The sequence below is a fragment of the Chiloscyllium plagiosum genome, unplaced genomic scaffold, assembly GCF_037043375.1.
Source record: "Chiloscyllium plagiosum isolate Xiang-an unplaced genomic scaffold, Cpla_swu_hap1 HiC_scaffold_38, whole genome shotgun sequence".
NCBI classification, from domain to species: domain Eukaryota; kingdom Metazoa; phylum Chordata; class Chondrichthyes; order Orectolobiformes; family Hemiscylliidae; genus Chiloscyllium; species Chiloscyllium plagiosum.
In genome coordinates, this window is record NW_028270176.1 from 54,153,227 (window position 1) to 54,179,343 (window position 26,117).

The window sequence follows — 26,117 nt, forward strand, 5'->3', positions numbered from 1 at the left end:
AAGGTTCTCTGAAAGTGGAGTCACAGGTAGATAGGGCCGTGAAAAAGGCATTTGGCACACTGGCCTTCATCAGTCAGAGTAATGAGTATCGAAATTAGGGAGTTATGTTGCAGTTATACAGGATGCTGGTGAGGCAATACTGGTAGTGTTATGTTCAGTGTTGTTCACTTTGCTATAGGAAGGATGTTATTAAACTCGAAATAGTGCAGAAGAAATTTGCAATGATGATGCCCGGACTCAATGGTCTGAGATATAGTGAGAGGTTGGGCAAGCTAGGAGTTTTTACTTTAGAGTGTATGAGACTGAGAGGGATCTGATAGATGTGTATAAGATCATGGGAAGCATGGATAGAGTGAATGCACTCAGTTTTTTTCCACAGGATTGAGCAACCCATGGACTAGAGGGCATCAATTTAAGATCCGAGGGGAAAGAGTAAAAGGGTACCTGAGGGGCAATTTCTTTTACACACAGGGTGGTATACACATGGAATGAGCTGCCAGCAGAAATGGTTGAGGGAGGTGCATTCACAAAATTTGAAATGCATTTGGACAAATACACGTTTGGGAAAGAATAAGAAGGATATGGGGCAAGGGCAGGGAAATGGGGTTAATGTGAATCAAAATTTTGTTCGGAATGGACCAGTTTGGGCTGAAGGGCCTTTCTCCGTGCTGTTGGACTCTATGACTCTCACAATCATTGCTTCTCCCATTGAATGTTATATTATACTTCCCCAATTCATTGGAGCGTAATTGACCCTCTCGCCTGTGGGCTTCCATGTTGTTTGACCAGAATGTTCAAACATTTGATATTGTATTCAGATGCCATGTAAAAATGCAACATATTGATGTCACTATTCCTCCAAAGCTGCTTCAGAGCAAGGTTATTAATTAGTCCTCCTGACAACACAACACCAAATCTGAAATAACCTGCTCTCTACTTTGGTTCACAACATACTGTTCAACGTACCTAATACACACTTACGGAAGTTTTTCTTCACAGCATTAGTAGCCACTGCCGTTTCGGTGCAACTTGAGACCAATCATTATTACTGCAGCACCCACGATTATTTGTTACTCATTCACAAGATGAGGGCGTCGCTGGATAACCAGTATTTATTGCCCATGCCAGAGGGCAGCTAAGAGTCAGCAGCATTGTCTTGAGTCTGGAGTCACATGCAGGCCACACCAGGTAAGGATAGCAGTATCCTTCCCTCAAGGACATCAGTGAACCAGATGAGTTTTTCCAACAATCGACAATGGATTCTTGGTCAGCACAAACCCTTGATTGCAGATACATATTGAATTCAAATTCCACCATGGCAGGATTTGAATTCATGTCCCCAGAATATTACCTGGGTCTCTGGGTTAAGAGCCCAGCGATAATATCACTCTGTCATTGGTCCCCCTTACATATACTTACATACCTAATTTCCAGAGCATATGTTGTAAAGTATTTACGTGACAGATTTGGTTTTGATGTATTACACACTAATGTTTGCTTCACCTTGCTATTTGTAAGATCCACCCAAACTGATTCTGTGGGAAGTGATGGAAAGGGTCTGTGGTGTTATTACCGATAGACTTGGACAAGACGTTCAAGGAGACTCACCTCAACGCTGAGATAATCTGAAGAATTGGTCAGCAATACAGGACAAGCATCAATATTCTTTCCTCCCACTTTGCCAGGATAAGTGTCACCATATTTTTCTGCTCCCTCGCACTCACTGTATATCTGTTATAACACCTACCCCCGAACAAGGCTAACACTCTATCTGCAAATAAGGCTCCAGCACGACCACACTCACTGTTGAATTCAGCACCTTCCTTCCCCCACTTTTTCTGTCACTGACGCAATAGCCCCGCACACTAATACCACTGCATGGATACAACACTGTGGTCAGACTCCCTCCGCACATCTCACCCTTCCCCCTTCACCTATACCAGCATTAACAGCAGGGACACCCACTCCAACCCTCACTCCATCCCTCCTCTTCTCCCATTCCAGGAGAAACTTCCTGGAATTGGACATAAAAGGCCAAGCCGGGTGTTAGAGTGCCCTATATCCGTTCCCTCACCCTCTACTTCGACATGTCGGGAGGATCCTAAAAAGAGCCAGAAACGACCAGGACACCTTGTGTGGAGATTCTGAAACATCGACGTCCCACCAATCAAGTCAGCATCAATGTTCAGTAAAGAGCAATTCTCAATTTAAACTCGCTGGTATTTCCAATCTCATCTCTCTCACTTTTCAGGCTTAGTTAAAAGCATCAATGAAAGACTTAAAATAAAAATAATGTTTATTCTCTTCAGTAAAAATGTTAAAAAGAAAAAAATAAACGATATAAGTTCATTACGAAAAATCTAAAACATGAAGTTCATTAAAACTTTTGGGCAATCCTCGTAAATACTCGACATCATTTCTCTCACTAAACGTTCTTACGAGTGTTTGTATTCTAGCATCTGCTTCTTTAAGTTGAACGGAATATCGTGCCCATGCTACGAGATGCTCATAGCTACGAGATGTCCCTTCCTCTCTGAACTTTTCGTAAACTGTCAATATATTTCCAGATAACTGGATGTTCCACATCAAGTTCGCATTGTCAGCACCTGTGGGCAGCTTCTGCATTATTGTTTGTTTTGTCCACATTGTTTAAAGTTCTTTCATATAAATTCCACATTCCAACTGGAAAAAGTGGTGAACGCCGACCATTTCCTCTGTGTAATCTTCTACCACCATAGTTATCCTCGAACCAGTCCAGCAGCGGCTGCAATTCATCTGGAAGCGCATCAGTCAGATGTTCAATAGCTTCAGGAATGTTTTCAATGTGAATAAATGCAAGGCCAATTATCATTTTAGCTCTGAAAGAAAACTCTGAGTCAATGTTATACTTACTCAAGTGTCTTGTTAACATTTTTACTGAAGGGAATAAACATCATTTTTATTTTATTGCTTTGATTAATGCTTTTATCTAAGCCTGAATAGGAATAAATATGAGCTGCGCTGAAATAGTCCTGCGCCTAAATGGGTCTGCGGCAAAATGGGCTGCAGCAAACAGGCCGCACCAAACAGAATGAAGTATTCAGTAAATTACACAGCACAGGGGAACGCCATATAACCATCCCAGGCTGTTATGCAGAAGCAGGGGCGCCCTGGGTTGCTGTCAGGAAATACAGAGTATAGATCATTAATCATTTTGTGTTTGGAAAGCTGTAACAAGTGGAATTCTTCTGGGATCTGTATGAGGTCATCAACAAATTACAATCTATTCTAATGAACCGGATGAAGGAGATGGAGCTCAGTTTGCTCAGACACCAGGATAGTCATTCAATAAGGTGTCAAATAGAGACAGAGCGTCTGCAATGGGATACAGACAGGGGGAGGGAAGAGCGTCTGCAATGGGATCCAGACAGGGGAAGGGCAGAGTGTCTGCAATGGGATACAGCTAGGGGAAGGCAAAGCGTCTGCAATGGGATACAGACAGGGGGAGGGCAGAGCGTCTGCAATGGGACACAGACAGGGGAAGGGAGAGCATCTACAATGCGATACAGACGGCTGAAGACAGAGCGTCTGTAATGGTATACAGACGGGAGAGGGCAGAGTGTCTACAATGGGATACAGGTAGGAGGAGGGCAGACCGTCTGCAATGGGAAACTGATGGGTGAGGGCAGAGGGTCTGCTATTGGATCCAGACGGGGACGCAGAGCATCAGCAATGGGATACAGACGGAGGAGGGCAGTGCTTCTGCAATGTGATACAGACATTGGGAGTGCAGAACGTCTGCAATAGGACACAGACTGGGGGAGGACACAGCAACAAGCAATGGCATACAGACAGAGGATGGCTGTGAGCAAAATGTAGCAGAAAAAAAAGTACAATATATATGTGATGGAAATTTTCTGTTTTGTGGAAAAGACGAAACAGCAGAAATTTATTTAAATGCAAGGCGAATGCAGAACTCATTGTTACAGAGGGATTTGTGTGTCTTAGTACATGAATCACGTCAAATTAACTTGAAGATGTCGCAAGTGATTTGGAAGATAAATGTCGTGATTCTGTTTCGTGCAAGGGGTGTTGGGTATGATCTTAGCGATGTTTTCTGCATCAGTTCAGGGCATTTCTGAGATTACATCTGTTGTATTATGTGTAGTTGTAATTGCCTTAACTGAATAAAAAACAAAATTGCTTTCGAAACATCTCAAAGACGTTTCTCTTTACGCATTCTTGGGATGAAAGCATTACGTTATGAAGAATTAACAGTTCGGCCTGAGAATGAGGGATGTTTTATTGACCATATAAGATCTTGAGAAGAGTGTAGTTGGTGAATACGGGATGGATATTTCTTCTTGTGTGGGAGAATAAAACTGGGGAAATAATTTAAGAATAAGTCAAGTTCAAAGGAAAGGTCATTGGACCGAAAAACTGAACTCTGAATTCTGTTCCTACATGCTGACAGACAAGCTGAGCTTTTCCAACAATTACTGTGTATGTTTAAGAATACTCATTTAACACAGATATTTAGAAGACATGAAAAACTTATTTTTACATTATGCAAGCACATATTAACAGATCTTCAAAACAAGTAGGACCATTCATTGTGAATGAATTGATTCTGCAATAACTCACTGACCTGGAGTCGAGAATGTGATGGAGTCATATAGTTCAGACTATGTTCAAGAAGAGCTCACAGAATCCAGTGTGGGACTGATAACGTTACTGATTTAACTTGCAGATGGAAAATGTAGCCTATCTGTGGAGAAACATTCTATTGCTCCCTTTCTGTTTCCCTATCGCTCATCACAGCAATGTGTGGGAGTGAAAAAAAGCCCAGTCGTCTTTCCCACTAATGGAGGATTCCTGATGAGGATTCATTGGAATCTCCCCATTGCCTGAAGCAAAACAGTTCAGCCAAATTCAACTGTTTCATGAAGAAATCCCATTGTCAGAAGGCTGTGCAAGCAGAATAACTACAGAAGTAATTATCCGACTCGATAATGAGGGGAACAGACAGGAGATTCTGTGGCTGCAAATGGGAATCTGGAATGATGTGTAGCCTCCCATATGCCCAGGATCCAGGATGTCTCAGAGCTGCTGCAAAATGTTCTCACTGGGGGTTGGGTGGGGGTGGGGGGGGGGGGGGGGGCGGAGTGGGCGGGAAGCAGTCAGAAGTCATTGTGCACATTGGCACAAAGGACAGAGTGACACAGGTAGAAATAGTGATGACATCCTGCAGAGTGATTGTAGAGAGCTGGGGAAAATGATAAAAGACAGTGGTAATATCCAGTTTACTTCCAGTTCTCCGTGCTAGTGAGGGTTAGAATAGGAGAATATGGCAGATGAAGGGGTGGTTAAAGAATTGGTGCAGGGGGCAGAGATTTTCGGATACTGGGATCTTTTGTGGGGCAAGGTGACGTGTTTCGGAAGGACGGGTTGTACCTGAACTGGAAGGGGACCAATATGCTGGCAGGCAGGTTTGCAACTGCTGCAAGGGAGGGTTTCAACTAGATTGGCTGGGGTTGGGGAGGGGCAGGGAGGCAAGTGCGAGGCTGGAAGGAGATACAGTAATCAAAAACAGTAAAGTGAAGAGACAGGTCAGGCTAGATAACGACAGGGAGCAAGAATGCCTGTTGGATTAAATTGCAACTGTTTCAATGCAAGATGGCTGACAGATAAGGTCGATGAACTCAGGGCATGGATCGGTGCGTGGGACTGGGATATTATAGCCATTACTGAAACATGGCTAAGGGAGGGACAGGACTGGCAGATTAATGTACCAGGGTACAGGTATTTTATGTGGGACAGAGATGGTGGAAAGAGGGGACGGGGAGTTTCATTTTTGATTAAGGCGAGTATCACAGCAGTAAACAGAGATAAAAAAAACTTTTGGATCATCCTGCGAGGATTTGCCTGGGGAGCTAATAAATAAGAAGGGAATGGTGAAAGGATTTCGATTGTACTATAGGCCCCCAAATAATAAACGAGGAAGTAGGGGAACAAAAATATGTAGACAGACTGGGGAGACTTGCAAGGCCAATAGGATTGCATTAGTAGGAGATTTTAATTTTCCTAACATAGACTGTTAATGACATAGAATTAAGGACTGAGATGGGGTGTATTTATTAAGTGTGTTCAGAATAGTTTCCTTAAGCAGTAAGTAGAGGGTGCAACTCGGGAAGGGACGAAACTTGACCTACACTAAGATCTAGGGCAGAGCAGGTGACTGAGGTGACAGCGGGGGAGCACTCTGGGACCCGTGAACATAGTTCTATTAATTATTAAATATTTACGGAGAAGGACAAAACTGCTCCACATGTTCAAGTTCTAAACTGGGGCAAGGCGAATTTTGATGGAATTAGACAGGAGCTTGTAGGGGTTGGTTGGAGGAGTTTGCTTGCAGGCGAAGAGACCTCCTGCAAGTGGGAGGACTTTTAAAGTGAAATGTCTACAGTTCAAGGTCTAAATGTTCCTGTGAGGGTAAAAGACAAGGTTGGTAAAAAGCGGGAACCTTGGATGTCAGGAGATATTGAGGCTTTGACCAGCAAAAAGGAGGCGTGGCTCAGGTCCAGGCAGCTGGGACCGAGGGAATTCCTGGAGGTGTAAGTGGATACAGGAGCTTACTGAAGAAGAAAATCAGGAGGTGAAAAGGGAGCACAAAATAGCTTTGGCTGAGAAGATTAGAGTGAATGCAAAGAGGCTCTTTAAGTATATTAAAGTAAACAGAATAACTAAATGAGAATATGACCCCTCAAGGTCCAAAGTGGGCATGCATGTCGAAAACCGTCAGAGATTTGTGAGATTCTCCATGAATATTTCTCCTCTGCCTTTACCGTGGAGAAAATCATGAAGACTTCGGAGGTTAACAAAGGTAGTAGTGTTATCTTGGGGTGAGTCAATATCACAGGAGAAGACGTGTTGGATGCATTAGAATGTAAGAAGGTGGATAATTCTCCTGGTCCTAAACAGATGCATCCAAGAACACTGCAAGAGGCTACAGAAGAAACTATGGGGACCCTGGTTGATATTTTTGCATCAGTGTTAGCTACAGTTTAAGTTCCAGAATATTGGAGATTAGCAAATTTGTCATTATTCAAGAAGGGAAGCAAAGAAAAATCTGGGATCGATAGACCAGGAAGTCTAACATCTGTGGAACGAAGGTTACTTGAGAAGACTCTGAGGGATGAGATATACATGCATTTGGAAAGATAAGGTTTGATTAGAAATAGTATTTTTGACAGATTCCCTACAGTATGGGATAAGGCCATTTGGCCCAACAAGACCACACCGACCTTCCAAACTAACCCACCCAGTCCCATTCTCCTACTCTATATTTACCCCTGACGAATACACATAACACTATGGGTAACTTAGCATGGCAAATTCACCTGACCTATACATCTTTGGATTGTGGAAGGAAAGTGGAGCACCCAGAGGAAACCCACACAAACACAGTGACAATGTGCAAACTCCACACAGAGTCACCCGAAGCTGGAACCAAATCCGGATCCATGGCACTATGAGGCAGCAGTGCTAACCACTGATCCACCATGCCAACCTTGCTTTTTTCAACACAGTTCAATGACAGAGACAAAATCTATTCTGCCCTTCACCCATGGTACACGTTCCAATATCACATACCATGGAAAATGTATTCTCCACTGAAAATGTCATCTTATTATTATTTATTAATTAGTTTGTTATTATTAATTTTAATAATTATTAGTAATAGTTGTTTTTAGACTGGAAAGATTGCATGGCTTTGTGAGTGGGAGGTCATGCCGCTCAAATTTGTTTGAGTTCATTGATTAAGTGACCAGAAATGTTGATGAGGGCAGGGCGGTAGACGTAGTCTGTATGGTTGTCACGGAGTCCTTTAACCAGGTTACCATTGACAGGATGGTCTGGAATGTTAGAATAGCATGGAATCCAGAGAGAGCTGGCAAATTGGACACACAATTGGCTTCATGGTAGTAAGCAGAGGGTAATAGTGGAAGGATGCTCTCGGACTGAGGCCTGTGACATATGAAGTGCCTCAGGGGTCGTTGCTGGGCTCATTGCTGTTTGTTGTCTTGATATTCTTGCGAATGTACAAGGCATGATTAGGAAACTTGAAGATGACACTAAAATAGGTGGTATCGTGGACAATGAGGAAGTATATCAGAAATTGCAGCAGGACCTTGATCAAACTGGAGAAGTGCACTGAGGAATATTTTGGCAACGTTAAATCAAGGTAGGAGTTTCATGGTGACTGATAGGACCTTAAGGAGCGGAGGGACCATGGAGTTTAGGTCCACCGTTCTCTGAAAGTGAGATCATAGTTAGACATAGCAATGAAGGAGGCTTTTGCCACACGGGCATGCATCGGTCAGGGCATGGAGGAGAGCAGTTGGGAAGTTATGTTGCAGTTATACAGGAAGTTGGTGGGGCTGCACTTGTAGTGCTGTGTTCAGTTTTAGTCACATTGCGATGGAAGGATGTTTTTACTTTGGAATGTGTGCAGATGGAATTTACAAAAATGTTGCCAGGACGCAACAATATGAATTATAGGGAGAGGTTGGACAAGCGAGGACATTTTTCTTTCGAGAAAAGGAGACTGAGAGGGATCTTATAGAAGTTTACATGGATAGGGTGAATGGATCCATCCTTTTTTACCTAGAGTTGGGGAATCGAGGAGGAGAGGGCATCAGTTTAAGGCGAGAGGGGAATGAATAAAAGGGAAACTGATGGAAACTGTTTTACACAGAGAATGGTACACAAAGGGAATGAGCTGCTAACGGAAGGGGTTGAAGCATTTGTATTAACGATATTTAACCGGCATTTGGGCAAGTACATGAACAGGAAAGGACGAGAATGCTATGGGCCAAGTGCTGGGAAATGAGGTTCGTGTGGTGGGATATTTGGGTCAGCATGGACGAGTTTGGGCCAAAGGGCCTCTCTGCCTCTCTCCATGCTGTAGGACTTGATGACTCTTTAAATAGAACAGAATTTGAGTCAAACTGTCATTTTTCCTTTCGTCATGAGTTCGAATCATATTTGGACAATGTTCTTTCAAGTTAACTTTGCAGATATTTTGCTTTTCAGTTTGTTATCGACAATATCTGTGTGTGTCCATGCGTGTGTGTGTGTGTGCATTTGTGTGTGTGCTTGTGTGTGTGTGTACCTGTGTATGTGTCTGTTTATGTGTGTGTGTGTGTCAGTGTGTATTTCTCAGTATTTTTCAAAGAAAAATATTAATGTACATATTTGCAATATCCTCTCGTCACTCCTCTTTCCATCATAGTTTGAGCAACTTTGTTTTGGTCATAAATGTGTTGTTTTAGCAGATTCAAGAAATCTGCCTGATTTGATCCTAACACAGACCCTGACACACTCTGAGAACTATATCATTGGCCATATCACCAACATAGTTATAATTATTTTTTGTGGTCAGTATCAGCCAACGTTAGTGTCGAGGAGTTCGTTGGAGGGGAGTCTGAGGGATAGGATTTAGATCTATTTAGAAAGACAAGGACTGATTAGGGATAGTCAATATGGATTTGTGTGATGGAAATCATGTCTAATTAATGTGATTGAGTATTATGAAGAGGTGACAAAGAAGACTGAGGAGGATACTGTGGTATATATTGTTTACACAGACTTCAGCAAGGCATTTAATAAGGTTCCCCATCGTAGACAAATTACTAAAACTAGGTTATATGTAATCTAGGAAAAACTAACCAATTGGATACAAAATTTGATTGAAGGTAATGGATTGTTTTCCAGTCTGAAGGCCTGTGGCCAGTGGCGTGCTGAAAGAATCAGTGCTGAGCTCACTGCTTTTCATCACGGATATAAACAAATTTGAAGTGATTATCGGAGGCATGGTCAATAAGTTTACAGATAACATCACCAAAGTGGTGCAGTGGACAGTAAAAGAATATTATCTCAGAATACAACGGGATCCTTGACCATCAATGAGCCAAGGACTGGCAGATGGAGTTTAATTTAGATATTTGTGAGGTTTTGCATTTTGTTAAGTTAAAGCAGGGTCGTGCCCTGGGGAATGTTGCTTAACAAAGAGAACTATGGGTGAAGATTCATAGTTCCTTGTAAGTGGAGTTTATGTCGGTAGAGTGGTGAGGAACGTAGTTGGCATGCTTGCCTTAATCGGTCAGAGCATTGAGTATAGGAGTAGGGGTAGCGTGTTATGCTTGTACAGGACGTAGGTGAGGCCACTTTAAGAATACTGCGTGCATGTCAGTTGAGTCTGCTAAAGGATGGATGTTGTTAAGCTTGAAAGGGTGCAGAAAAGATTTACAACGATTTTCTGGAACCTGAGGGTTTGAGCTACAGGGAGATGATGAGCAGGTTGAGGCTTTTTCCTCTTGATCGTCAGAGGCTGAATGGTGACATGACAGAGGTTTAATAAAGTCCTGAGCGTCATGGATAGTCTGAATGGGCAAGATCTTTTTTCCAGTGTAGGGGCGTCCAGAACTAGACGGCATAGTGTGAAGGTGAAAGGGCGAAGACTTAGAAGGAACTTGAGGGTAAACTTTTTCACACAGAAGCTCGTGGGTGTACTGTCAGAGGAAGTGGTGAAAGCGAATACAATTACACGTTTAAAATATAACTGGATAGGTACATAAATAGGAATGGATCAGAGGGATGTGGGCCAAATGCTGGCAAATGGGACGAGATCTGATTAAGATGTCTGACTGGCGTGGACAATTTGGACAAAATGATCTGTTTCCACGCAGTATGATTCTCTTATTCTCACAACGGGATGAGGGAAAATTCTAAAAGGCCATTCGAGTGGGAATTCTCTTCCCCAGAAGTTTGTGGTGCCTCTCTGATTACAAGTATTCACAGCTGTGTTAGTTAAAGATTTGGTAGAGAAGTGAGTCACGGATAATGGGACACAGGCAGGAAAATGCGGCTGAGACCACAATCTGATCAGCCACAATCTTAATGCCTGGTGGAGAAGGCTCAAATTCTCTAATGACCCACTTCTGCTCCTCAGTCCCATGTTTCTGCATTCCATTCAACCCCTCAAACCTGCTAGCAATGGCATCCCCTCTTTGTAACTTGTGCTTCATTTGTTGATCATGTTGTAGACCCAGATTCACTGTGAGTACAGCCCCCAAATCTCACCCAGCGACGGCTCACAAAATCCGCTGGTCTCACTGATTGCAACATTCCATAAAAGACCTTCTAGGAAAATAACACCAACTAACTTTCCAATAACAGAATGGGAGAACATCAGAAACAGGGGCAGGTCATTCACATCCTAAGCCGGCCTTGCCCTTCACTAAGATCAATCTGACCTGCTCCAAGTCTCAAATCTTCCTCAATGTCCAAGTCTTCTTGAGCACTTCCATAGAACAAAGAACAGTCCTGATTTGAAGATGCTGGTGTTGGAATGGGGTGTACAAAGTTAAAAATCACACAACACCAGGTAATAGTCCAACAGGTTTCATTGGAAGCACACTAGCTTTCGCAGCGTCGCTCCTTCATCAGGTGATAGTTGAGGGCTCAATCCTAACACAGAATTTCAGCACAAATTTGCAGTGTGATGTAACTGAAATTATACATTGAAAATTTGATTGTTAAGCCTTTCATCTGTTGGAATACCATGATAGTTTCACTTCTTTCATATGTAAATCACAAAACGTTTTTTTAAAGTTGCATTCTCAGGTTAGCTGTTAACAATAGTGATAGCTAGACAATATGGTGACGGTGTTGCCTCCTTGTGTTCTCTCTATATGCCATGATGTTTAGATTGATTCTAATCTAAAAAGTGAAATAACGGAGTTTTACATGAACTCATGCAGTTTTTGAGCTCACAGTGGTACACGAATGCATGCCGTTCGGACCTTCATCACTCGACGTTGTGCCATTTATCCTACTCGAAGATCAGACTAACCTACATGCTTCCATTTACTTTGTTCCATGTGCCTATCCAAGAGTCTCTTAAGTTTCCCTCACGTATTTGACTCTACTACCACTGCTGGCAATGCATTCGACTCACCCACCACTCACTGTGTAAATAATCTACTGTTGATATCTCCCCTAAACCTTCCTCCAATTGCCTTAAAATTATGCCACCTAATCATAGATATTTCTGCCCTGAGAAAATGTTTCTGGCCATTCACTCTCTCTATGCCTCTCATTATCTTGTACACCTCCAGTGAGAAAAGCCCTCGCTCCCTCATAGTTTCCTCATAAGACCTGCCCTCCAGTTCAGGCAACATCCTGGTAAATCTCCTCCTGGTAAATCGCACTTAATTAGAATTAATTATGACCTCTACACGTTTTGGAGTCATTCATTGCACAAGGGAAGATGATTAACATTGGTCGGCATCAATCTTCTCAGCCGTGGGACACATCTGCAGGAGATCCTCAGCGTAGCTTCCTCAACCCAGGCATCTCCAGTTTGTCATCACATAATCCCTACAGTGTGGAAGGAGGCTATTCAGCCCATTGAGTCCAAACTGAGCAGATTAGATTCCCTACAGTGTGGATACAGGCACTGCGGCCCAACCAGTCCACAACGACCCTCCGAAGAGTAACCCACCCAGACACATTTCCCTCTGACTAATGCACCTAACATAATGGACAATTTATCATGTCCAATTCACCTGGCCTGAACATCTTCGGACTGTGTGAGGAAAACGTAGCACCCGAAGGAAACTCATGCAGACAAGTGGAGAATGTGCAAACTCCACACAGACAGTTGCCCAAGGCTGGAATCGAACCTGGGACTCTGGTGCTGTGAAGCAACAGTGTAAGCTACTGAGCCACCGTGCCAGCAGAAAAGGGGGCATTCACTGAAATTTACAAAATTTCCAGCTCTTCCAGCTCTTGAAGTCCCTCTTCAGTTCTTGAAGCAGTCTGTGACCATGTACAGCAAGACTTGGACACCATTCATGATCGTGCTGTTAAAGTCTGGGTAACATTTATGTAACAGCACAGTACATTTCCACAGTAAAAGGAGGAGTTCATTCAGCACCTCAATCTGGTTTCACAAGAATATGGGGAAGCCATTCATCCCATCAAAACTACTGGGCAAGAAGAAGGATAGACCATTCAGTCCCTCCTGACTGTTGCACAGGAAGACAGGGAGTCTGCTCTCTACCACATGTCACATACATGGGAACAGAAAGACCATTTCACACCCGGAGTTACTTACAAAGGAACAGGAAGAGGTTATTCAGCTTGCCAAGCCACTAACACAGGAACAGGAAGGTGTCAGAGATGCTCCAACATCACAAACAAATGGAGCAGGGGCTGCACAGACAGACTGCGCCAAATTGATCCACCTGGCTTAATTACTCATGGTACATATGTGTTACTTTAACATGGTTATCTGGCAGTCGGAATGAAGCCAACATTTTTTAGCCATTCTCCAAGTTATCTTCCATCTCCAAGAAGGCAATCCCATGGTCTCCGTGGAGGTCAGAAGCCGTTGGGGAATAACTAACTGTTTCAGAATGATGGTATTTTGGCTGCTGAAAGGATTGTGTACAAAGTGACATTCAATGCAGTGTCACACAGTATCTGTGCATAAAGTGTTCAGAGTTCATTCAGAGCCTGCACCTCGCTGTCAATCGACGTGAGGGTTCTTCAGATGCATGTAAACTGTCGTGAATCAAACATCCAATGGAAAGTATGACATTGTCACCCCATTCAGCTGTTTGTGACCTAATGAGTTTCTGTCCAGACCCATCAAGCTTCAACTTCTTATTCTCTCACAGAGCTACAGATTAAACACATAGTTACTGCACTCTCTCCTCATGGTAACATCATGCCAGTGTTTAGTCTGGTCAAACTACTTTGCACTCTTTCAGTGACAAAGACATCATTGATTATAAAGCAGACCAAACCTTTACACAATGCACCAACTACTCTCTCAACAAAACACGATCAGTGGGAAAGATATTCTAACTTTTGTACTTCAATCATTTTGCATGAAGAGCCACATATCATTTACTTCCTGCCCCTGTATGAATTCTGTCAGTGACTTATGACCAAGGACATCCAGGTCCTTTTCAACAAAACCACTCGCCAACCTCCCTACAATTTAATAAATATAAATGTACATGATGATATTTGTTGTTCACATCTGAATCATGTTTATACCTTGTGAACAGCTATTGCCCAAACACTGATCCTGCTGCCACCCATCAATCCTTCAGTCCAGTGAAAATCAGTATTCTTCTCATATTCCCCATTTCTCAATTTTTAATCCATGTGGTATATATACCACCCCGACCTACCCATGGACTCTAACATTCCCCATTCACCTGTAATAAAACATGTCAAGCGTCTTCTAAAAATAAAAATACTCCACTCTCATTGGTTCTCAACTGTCTAAGTCACAACGGATAGTCTCCACAAACAGGTTTATCAAAGATCATTTCCCTTTCCTGAATCTATGCTGAATGTACCAAATCATATCATTGTTCTCCAAGTGTCTAGTTGTCACGTTGCATTTAAAATGTTCCAATATTTTATTTTCTCACAGCTGACATCAAGTTATTTAGTTTTCTGCTTCCCTCTCCATCCTGTTTTAAATATTTAGGTTGACAATAGTTGTTTTCCAGTCTGCAGGATCCTTTCAGCATCTAACTAGCTTTGAAGAATAATCAGCAATTCTTTCACTCGCTCTGTTCTCATTTCAATCATTCTGAGATGTAGCTCATCGGATGCAGCAATTTATGAAACTTCAATTCAATTAGATTTTCAATAACGTACTCTTCATTACTTCTGATTTCCTGCAGTTTCCAATTTTTACCAGTCATTCTGGTCGCTAATATTGTTGGAAATTATTTTCTGTACCTTCCCCTGTGGAGATGGAACCAATGCATTCCTCTCAGCAGGTAGATGGTTTCAGTCAGCTCATGAATACGTTGGAGTACTGCACTTCAGAGATGGTGATATATTACCCACTGCTGCCTGCAAAGTTCCAGCATCCATCCAGTTTAATTCATCGTGAGTGTCAGCGCAGTCCTGTCCCTGGTGTGAGAACACAGGTTATAATGAAGGAGAGGATACAGCTCAGTGACCACCACAATTTTGAGACAAGCTGGTTTTACACTTTACACCTGAATGGGTGTAGCTTGGACAAATGTTCCTGGAAATCCCAGAGAGGAAACTATAGTGTCTCGCTCCTCCCTTCTTTGTAGTCTCAGCTCCATTTGTTTATCATGGACCCAGACACACTGTAAATGCAGTATTCAGATTGGGGTCCCCAGACCATCGGGGCTCACTGAATGAAACCAGTAGCTGACATCACAATCCTGAGAACACCATCCACAGAGCCTCCACTGACTTTCTAGATGACAGCAGCAAGTCAATTCCCCACACCCAAAGTGCGTCCATTCAGTATTGAAAATGCCTCGGTCTCCTCAGTTTATCTTCCTGGCTGAGAAAGCTCTTACATCTCCACACAGTCGCACAGTAACAGTCCCTCTCTCCACAGGAGCAGTTCATAATGGAACATTACATTTCTCTATATCTCAGCTCTGAGATGAGTATTGCTGATGGAGTTGATCACCACACTCAGAGACGAGAGATAGAGAGAACATAACTCACGGTAAGCAGGGACATACCGTAATAAATATGATATTCAGGAATATATGGAAAGGGGAAATGGTAGAATAACTTCCCATTCTGTTTTCCTTCATGACCATCATTAGCAATCCTTTTGCTTGCTTTTCCTCTCTCTCTCTCCCTCCCTCCATCTCTCTCTCTTTCTCTCTCACTCTCTTGCTGGACATCATCCTCTCAACACAAACCGCCCGCTCACCCTTCCTACCATCCCTGATATAATAATATTATTTCTCAGCTTCATTCAGTTTTGACAGGTTCATTGAACGCGAAACGTTATTTGTGTTTTTTTCCGACAGACTGCCATACCTGCTGAGATTCTCCAACATTCTTTCAGACGGTGAAGAATTTTATTTCAGATCGCCAGCATCCGCATTTCCTTGTTGTTGTTTCGCTGGATGTATTTGTTGCCCATCCTAACTGCCCTTGACCACGCAGCCATTTGTCAAGGCAATAGGGAGGCAACCATTTGGTGTGGATCAGAGGTGAAACTTAGTTCAGACAGGGAAAACATGTTAGGTTTCTTTACCAAAGGTTATCAATAAAATAAGAAAAGAAATCTTGACAGTTTATGCTTGCCATGAGTGAAATTAGGCTTCATTCCTATTTTCGATATTGGAGTTTAAATTTAGTCATCGGTTGTAATAGGATTTTAAACAATGCGTTTAGAGTCATAACTTGCGCTTCTGAATTGCAGTCAGTGACATTATTACTCTGTTTAAGAGTCCTTGTTGTGACTTAACTGTAGAGACACGAATAAGTTTGTGGTCAAACTATTTGTGACTGGAAGAGAGGTCAGAAGAGAACTGGAGGCATAAAATCTGTCGATAACGAAGGGGTAGATGATGGCGAAGTCAGCAACAGAACTCAGGCAGAGCTGGTGATTGGGGATATTATGTCGGTGGGCGTCGGCAGGTTTGATGACAGAGAGAATATGGAGATATAAAACAGTTCACTGTAAAAAGGGACTCAAGGTTCCGAAGAGTCTTGTTCCTTCTCAGATGTTTATGAGTAAGTCGTTTGGAAATGCATGAGAATAAAGTGGCGTTTGTGACTGAAAGTTTATGTTTTTGTGAAATATAGTCAACCAGAATAGCAATAACATTCAGCCTCATTTATAGAATTGACAGAGATAGACTTACCAGGCACACCAATAATAGCGAGGATGGGATAGTACCCAGCTTGAATAATGAACAGTACGGCTCGTATCCGCAACTGTAACTTTGTCCAATCCCGAGAAAGATAGTAAAGACCCGAGGATAAACTCCTGTCCATTGTTGTAACGTTCAAGTCTAATGTTCTCAGATTCTTATCCATTGTTGGAACATTCCAGTCTAATGTTCTCAAATTAAAATCCATTGTTGGACCATTTTAATGTTCTCAGATTCTGATCTCTCTCTTTCTCTGCAGCTGCTGATCCCAATCATCTTGAGGTTGACTCTGCCACGAATATTATGTCATAACAAGGTGAAGTAGGTCCCTAATTATTGAAGAGGGAAATCCTCCAGTGACCCAGTTAGGTCCAGGAAGACCGATATTAATCACAGTCACTGAACAAACAGCTCCAGTTAACCCATTTCCCGGCAAATCTGATATATCACAATAATACTTGGTGTGAGTGGGATTTTGATATCGTTGATTATTGGGCTCATGGCATAGCTCCAGTTGTAAACATCGAGGTGAGGGAGAGACATAATTCTTTCTCTTCACAAGCTCGATGATTCTGCTGTGTTTTGGCAGTGTAGGAATTGCTGGGCTCCCGAGGGCGCCTGTGTCTGATCACCGGGCCTGCTGGATCTTTTTGCTTTATTTATTTAGGTTTAACTTTGACTTTTGTCTGTTCAGCATTAAACGGCTTAGCTAGGTTTAGGCATTTTTGAGAGACACCTACAGAGCCATAGACGATGTGGATACAGTCCATTCCGTGTGTTCTTGCAGCCGCGGCCTGGTCCTGTGGAGTGATGGTCAAAATCTCACAGAACCAGGATTCTTAGTTTTACCTTTCACCAGTTATTGCTGGGGTCTCAGCAGGGTTGGAAGGTAGTAAATCCCTCCCGGGTGCTACACATTGTCTCTGTGATTTCTCTGGGAACTGCGTTTAGATGTTCTTTCCTCCTGGATTGGAGAACTGCATGTGAGACAATCTGTTTCCTGCATTTGTTTTTTGACATTTGTGTGCTTATCGTATGATACCATATTGGAGCAGTTACTGTACAGTAGTTAAATAAACTATTATTCTGCTACGTTTTCCATCAGAATTAAGTTATTTCAAGTTCCTCTTCCTTTTTTTGTCTTTTATCGACAGTCTTCGAATAAATTGTGTTTTGCTTAATTTCGAATATTTTAACCAAGTAAATTCTATCTCAAACACATCAGCTCACATTTACCTGCAGAATGGGCCGACCTGGAGTAGTGATAATCATGTCAGGAATTATATCGGATACTCAATCCACCTCTTAGATCCAGCCCCGACACGTATAAGCCCAATTGAGATACCTGCTCAGCATGAAGTACTGCGTAGATCAGGCTCGTGTACTGCTCACCAATCTGTCCAGGATCGAACACTGTTTAGAGCTCACCAATTCACTACTTATTGGTCCAACAGTGCACTGATCTATAAATTTGGATTAGATGATCTGTTTAGCACAGGGCGCTGTGCAGAACACACAAAGGTATTGTTCTATACACACGGACTGGATATCTATGCAATCTGGGAGCTGTGCAGTGAATAGCAGTGAATTTATCCATTAACCTGGAGCAGTTACCTTCCCAGCATACACAGCTGTGTACACCAATCACTGAATTGCTGAGTAACACTGTGTTAGATCACTGCCCAGCGTGGGGAAACTTGCAGCTCGTGCTGGAAGTGACAGGATGTCCATCTCCCCTCCATTTACAGCTCCATATCTCCATTGTGGCATGACATGGGAGTGCTGTGGGTGTGAAACTCACTGCCAGCGAGAGATGGCGGGGGAATCAGTTTAAATACCAACAAATGGGAGGAGCTTAGTTAAAAGAGAGGGGGAGATTGAGAGAGAATTTCAGAGAAGGATTTGATGGTAGATTTAAAAATTGTGAAATGAAAACATTTCGATAGAATCTTGCAATATAGGCCACAGTTTCCAGGAATGATGGGTGAGCAGGATATTGGTGTAAGTTAACATGATGGAGAGTTTTGGATAAGCATTTCTCCTGCAGCGTTGTAACTGGCAGTAGGATCAGCAGAGTCTTCGATTCATTGGGCTGAATCGAGCAATAATTTGTCTCAGTGCCAATTTCCTTGAGTGTGACAGAGGGGTTGTCTGCACGAGGCAGAGCTAGTTTCCTAGTGTTATCATATCGAACTCACCTCATTAACTGTCCACCCCATTCCATGGTGTCCCTCTCATTCAATACCAGCCTGATTCTCCCACGCATCATGGCTGGAGGTACACACCATCTCCCAGATGCCACTGAATATTCAGTTATCACTCGTACTGCTGACATCATTTAAAGGCCAATGGGCACACGGTTGAGCTTTCTCGGTTTGGAGCTGCCCTGCATAGTTTACCGAGCATGGCAGAGAAGGGGAAATTACACCACAGCTTGTCGACAGGGGCACGGAGGTTCTGGTGAATAGTCTAGTAAAGAGGGGGACCATTCTCTTCCCAGAGAGAGCCGCACCACCAGACCCACCGAGCATGGTCTGAGCACACCACCCAGCTCTGCGGTCCACGAAAAGTCTAGCAATACTGGAAAAGCACCTTCCCCGCTCTGTCAGGATAAGAGTCACCGTATTCTCTCTACTCTCTCACACTCACTGTATATTTTGTTAGCGCCTTCCCCAGAATAAGGATCCATCACTCTCACCACTGCAATGCAGCACCTTCTCTCTCTCTCTCTCTCTCTCTCTCTCTCACCTACGCAATACCCCCACATGGTTATAAAATGTTCTTATGAGTACAGTTTCTAGAATTCTCTGGATGATGTCGTTTGTACAATGTTCCAGATAATTTTCAAAATAATTCACTTTAGCAAAATGTTCATCCCCCAGTATGTAACGAATCAGAAGAAGGAGCAGAGTTTTACCTTTTCTTTTCAATCACTCAGGATGAAATTGCATCATGAGGCCATTAATCCTCTCAAATATGCTCCACTGTTCAATCAAAGGGAGAACCTAAACACTTGAAGATTCACTCTCTTCTTGAAGACAGGCGCCACTTTGGAGTTTCGCCAGTTTCACTGGAACACTCCTTTAATCCCGAGAGTTATGGAATATTTCACACAGTGCCACCAGTCACTCTGCAACGACTTCTATTAAAACCAGCTATGAATTGCTGATGAGCTATAAACACTTGGTCTTTTCTGTTTGAGAAAAGTCTTGTTTGTTTTGTTAGAGACAGTGCAAAACTTGCATCTGACTACAATTTTGTTTATAATATTGAAACTCTTTGTGCCTTCCTTGTGAGGAATGATGTAAAATACTGTTTTAAATGCTCTGCCTGTTCCCTGAAACCAGTTCCCCTTCACATCCTCCACATATTCTTTCCTGCCTTTCTTCCAAGAGTCACACATACATCATGAACGTTTTTTATTCGATATGGGAAAACTCTTACAGTTAGTTTTTTAAATATTTCTTGCCAGTTTTGGAATATTTTTCTTTGTATTTTGTTTTATACAATCTGCTTCTGGTTCCAAACGTAAACTTCCCAAATGTGGCCGACGCTAGAACTCACCAATTTGAATTCTTTAGTTTATGATTGATTAGTATCCTTCACAGCCTTTGTGCATCATGGGTGGTTCATCTTCACATCTTCATATCAGCTTCTTTTTAACCAGAGTCAATAATAGCTGAGCATTATTAAGTGGGAAGCTTCTTACATGACGTCCTTTTCTCTCAAACGAGAAATCCCCTCACTCTGATGTACTGAGCCTTCAGCTGTGACTATCCCATCTCCCTCACTTCTGCCCTCACTCCGTCCCCTCCTTCCCAGAACAATGATAGACCTCCCCTTGTCCTCACTTCCTACTGCACTAGAATCCACATTCACAGAATCATCCTCCGCCACTTCCACCTCCTCCAGCAGGACAGCACCATCAAAAATATTTTCTCCTCCCGTCCACTTTCAGTATTTCACAGGGAATATTCCTTCTGTGGCACGCTCCATCACCCCGAATATTTCCCCACAACCCCATGGCACCTTCCCATGTAAATGCAGAAGCTGCAACATTTTCCCATTCACCTCTTCCCTCCTCACTGTCCTAGATCCTAAACACACTTTTCAGGTGAAGCAGCATTTCAGTCGTACTCTTTAAATCCGGTCTCCTGTCAGTGCTGTTCACAATGCAGTCTCCTTTACATTAGTGAGCCAAACAGAATCTGCTTTGAGGAACATCTCCACTTTGTCTGTAGGAATGACCCTTTCCATCTGATTGCTCCTCTTTTCAATAACCTACATTGCTGTCAGGATAATGAGAAATGTTTGAGGAGGTAACGACGCGTTGAACCAGAGAGAGTTACCTATCTGAACTTCCAGAAGTCCTCTAATATGATATCGCACAGGAGGCTGCAGGGTAAGATAAGGACCTATGGTGTCAGAGGCCAAGTGCTGGCATGGATAAACGTTTGGCTGTCTGGCAGAAGGCATAGTGAAGATAAAATTGGCCCTCTTAGGATAGCAGCCGGTGATTAGCAGTGTTCCATAAGAGTCAGTGTTGTGACCACAACATTTCACTTTATAGGTTAATGATCTGAGTGGTGGGACAGAATGCGTTATGACTACGTTTGCAGACGATGCAAAGATAGTTGGAGGGGCATGTAGTATTGAGGAGTCAGGGAGCCTGCAGAAAGTTTTTGACAGTTTAAGAGAGTGAGAAAAGGAGTAGCAGATGGAATACAATGTGGGAGAGTGTGAGGTCATGCACTTTGGTATGAAGAATACAGGAATGGACTATTTACTAAATGGGGAAGAAATTCAGAAATCTGAGTAACAAAGTGACTTGGGATTCCAAGCGCCGGATTCACCTTAGATAAACATGCAGGTTGAGTCAGTAGTTAAGAAGGCAGATACAATGTTGTCATTCATCTCGAGAGGAGTAGGATATAATGGTGGGGATTCTGAGGCTTTCTAAGGCTCTGGTCAGACCACATTTCCAGTACTTCAGGAAGTATGTATTAGCCTTGGTGTGTGCCAAGAGAAGGTTCAGCAGAAATGAAAACTTAACACATGAGGAATGTTTGAGGACTCTGGGTTTATACTCGATGGAGATTAGAAGGATGAGGGGGGATCCAATTGAAACATACAGAATACTGAATGACCTGGATACAGACAAAACTGGAAGGACGTTTGCACTGGTAGGACATAGGCTGAGAGCAAAGGGAAAACCCATGAGAACGGAGATAAGATGAAACGTCTTAAGCCAGAGAGCGGTGAAATTGTGGAATTCCTTATCACAGAAGGCTGTGGAAACCAAATAATTTGGCACCAACGATATGGCCTGGAAAGGAACTGATGATCTGAAAATTGACTACAGAGAGTTAGTTTGGAAGCTGAAGAGTAGGACGAGTAGAGTAGTGATCTCAGGTTTGCTACCAGTGGCATGAGCTAGTTCGATGAGGAACAGTCAGCGAATGCAGCTTTACACGTGGCTGCGAGGCTGGTGCAGGAGGGAGGACTTCAGATACTAGACCATCGGGATACCTTCTGGGTAAGGTGGGACGTGTACTCGAAGGACGGGTTGCACCTGAACTGGTGGGGCACAAATGGCCTGTTTGGGAGGTTTGCCTGTGTGATTCTGGCGGGTTTAAACTAGTTTGGCAGGGGGGTAGGAATCAGACCACATGACTGAGAGGGGGTTAGTTGCAGACGGGACAATGACAGGGCATATTGAACCTATAAGGAAGGTTTCTCACGCGATGAAACAAAGGGATCGGTTAAAGTGCGTCGGCTTTAATGCAAGGAATGTCCGAAATAAGAGTGACGAACCTAGAGCATGGATCAGTACTTGGGGTAATGATGTCGTGGCCATAACGGAGACGTAGGTTTCACAGGGGCAGGGATGGCTGCTTGATGTTCCAGGGTTTAGAACGTTTAAAAATGCTTTGGGGTAGCACGGTGGCACAAAGTAGAGCACTGCTACCTCACAGCGCCAGAGACCCGGGTTCAATTCGCATGTCAGGGAACTGTCAGTGTGGATTTTGCAAACTTTCCCTGTGGATTTCCTCCGGGTGCTCCGGTTTCCTCCCATAATCTAAAGATGTGCAGATTAGGCGAATTGGCCATGCTAAATTGCCCGTAGTGTTAGATGAAGGGGTAAATGTAGGGGAATGGTTTTCGGTGGGTTGCTCTGTTGAGTGTTGGTGTGGACTTGCTGGGCCGAAGGGCCTGTTTCCACACTGTAAGTAATCGAATCTACTCTAAAAAAGAATAGGGTGGGTGGAAAATGAGGAGAGGGTGTAGCATTGCTTATCAAAGAGTGCGTCACAGCTACAGCAATGAAGATTGTTGAGGAAGGTTAGTCTATTGAGTCAGTATGGGTGGAAGTTAGGAACAGCAAGGGAACAGTCACCGCATTTGGGGATTTTATACAGACCACCTAATAGCAGTAGAGAGACTGAAGATCTCATAGGTGGACAGATTCTGGAAAAATGCAAAAGTAGCAGGATTATAGTTATGGGTGATTTCAACTTTTCCAATATCGACTGGAACCTCCTAAGTGTAGATGGTGTGGATGTAGCCGGTTTCGTCAGGTGTGTTCAAGAGGGTTTCCTTGCTCAGTATGTGGACGGACCGTCGAGGGGAGAGGCTATTTTGGATTTGTTGTTCGGCAACGAGCCGGGACAGGTGTCAGAACTCACGGTGGGAGACCACTTTGGTGAAAGTGATCGCAACTGCCTCACATGCAGCATTGTCTGGGAGAGTGAAAGGAGCAGTTTCTGGGGGAAGATATTTAATTGTGGAAAAGGAAATTATAATGCTATCAGTCAGGAGTTGGGAAGTACAGACTGGGAGCAATTGTTCCACAGAAAGGGCACAGCAGACATGTGGGGATGTTTAAGGAGCAGTTGTTGCGAGTGATACACAAATTTGTTCCTCTGAGAAAGGGAAGAAGGGGTAACATTAAGGAACCTTGGATGACGAGAACAGAGGAACGTCTCGTAAAAAGGAAGCAGGTAGCTTACGTAAGATGGAGGATGCAAGGATCTAGCACAGCTTTAGAGGATTACAGGCTTGCTAGAAAGGAGCTCAGAAAAGGACTGAGGCGAGCCATGATGAGGAACGAAAAAGGCTTGACAGGAAGGATTAGGGAGAATCCAAAGGCATTTTTCTCATACGTGAGGAGTAAGAGAATAATCAGAGCCGACCAGGATTAGCGTAGGGAACTTATGCGTGGAGTCGGAGCAGCTAGGGAAAGCCCTCAATGAGATTTTTTGCTTCGATTTTCACCAAGGAAAGTGAACTTGTTGTAAATGAAACTTAGAGGAGCTGGCCCAGATCAATCTTGACCAGGTCAAGATTGATGAAGTTGATGTGCTCGCAATTTTGGAAAATATTAAGCTGGATACGTCTCCAGGGCCAGACCAGATTTATCCGAGACTGCTCCAGGAAGCAAGAAAGGAGGTTGCTAAGCCGCTGGTGAGGATATTTGCCTTCTCACTCTTCACAGGAGTCGTACCAGGATTGGAAGGAGGCAAATGTTGTTCCTTATTTCAAGAAAGGTAATAGGGAAATCCCTGGCAGTTAGAGACCTGTCAGTCTTACGTCTGCGGTCAGCAAAGTTTGGAAAAAAATTCTGAGGGATAGGATTTATGACTATTTGGCAAAGCATTGGGTGATTAAAGGCAGTCAGCATGGCTTCATGAGGGCAGGTAATGCCTCACAAATCTTATTGATTTCTTTGAGGAGGTGTCAAGACAGGTCAACGACGGTCAAGCAGTGGATGTGATGCATGTGGACTTCAGCAAGGTATTTGATAGGGTTCCCCATGGAAGGCTCATTCATAAAGTCAGGAAGTATGGGATACAGGGAGATTTGGTTATCTGGATTCAGAATTGGCTGGTTGGCAGAAGGCAGACAGTAGTTGTAGATGGAAAGTATTCTGCTTGCAGGACAGTATTGAGAGGGATCTCACAGGGCTGTGTTAGAACATAGAACATAGAACATAGAAGAATACAGCGCAGTACAGGCCCTTGGGCCCTCGATGTTGCGCCGATCCAAGCCCACCTAAACTACACTAACCCACTATCCTCCATATACCTATCCAATGCCCTCTTAAATGCCCATAAAGAGGGAGAGTCCACCACTGTTACTGGCAGGGCATTCCATGAACTAACGACTCGCTGAGTGAAGAACCTACCCCTAACATCAGTCCTATATCTACCCCCCCTTAATTTAAAGCTATGCCCCCTTGTAATACCCGACTCCATACGCGGGAAAAGGTTCATACTGTCTACCCTATCTAACCCCCTAATCATCTTGTCCACCTCAATCAAGTCACCCCTAAACCTTCTTTTCTCTAGTGAAAACAGCTCCAAGTGCCTCAGTCTTTCCTCATACGATTTTCCTTCCATACCAGGCAACATCCTGGTAAACCTCCTCTGCACCCGTTCCAATGCCTCCACATCCTTCCTATAGTATGGCGACCAAAACTGCACACAATATTCCAGATGCGGCCGTACCAGAGTCTTATACAACTGCATCATGACCTCAGGACTCCGGAACTCAATTCCTCTACCAATAAAAGCCAGTACGCCATATGCCTTCCTCACCGCACTATTTACCTGGGTGGCAACTTTCAGAGATCTGTGTACATGGACACCAAGATCCCTCTGTTCATCCACACTACCAAGTATCCGACCATTAGCCCAGTACCCCATCTTTTTGTTATTCTTCCCAAAGTGAATCACCTCGCACTTAGCTACATTGAATTCCATCTGCCACCTTTCTGCCCAGCTCTGCAGCTTCTCTATATCCTGCTGTAACCTGCCACATGCTTCCTCACTGTCAACAACTCCTCCGACTTTCGTATCATCCGCAAACTTGCTCACCCAACCTTCTAACCCCTCTTCCAGGTCATTTATAAAAATGACAAACAGCAATGGTCCCAAAACAGATCCTTGCGGAACACCGCTAGTGACGGCACTCCATGAAGAAACTTTGCCATCAACTACTACCCTCTGTCTTCTTCCATCCAGCCAATTCCTAATCCAAACCTCCAATTCACCCTCAATGCCATATCTCCGTATTTTCTGCAGTAGCCTACCATGGGGAACCTTATCAAACGCCTTACTAAAATCCATATATACCACATCTACCGCTTTCCCCTCATCAACCTCCTTCGTCACCTTTTCAAAGAATTCAATAAGGTTTGTGAGGCACGACTTGCCCTTCACAAAACCATGCTGACTATCCTTGATCACATTATTCCTATCCAGATGTGCATAAATCCTATCCCTTACAATTCTCTCTAAGACTTTGCCCACAACAGAAGTGAGACTCACCGGCCTATAGTTACTAGGGCTATCCCTACTCCCCTTTTTGAACAAGGGAACCACA

At 43.4% G+C, this 26,117-nt stretch overlaps 1 protein-coding gene across 1 annotated transcript in view; it reads right to left on the reverse strand.

Annotated features, from left to right (window-relative positions):
- The window catches only part of LOC148139512 (putative G protein-coupled receptor 139), a 67,312-nt gene extending 50,371 nt beyond the window's left edge, over positions 1–16,941 (reverse strand). Inside the window, exon 1 of the mRNA XM_087980869.1 lies at positions 16,725–16,941. Coding sequence (XP_087836995.1) covers positions 16,725–16,941 — 217 coding nt within the window. The remainder of the gene's footprint in view (positions 1–16,724) is intronic.
- Positions 16,942–26,117: the final 9,176 nt, after the last annotated feature.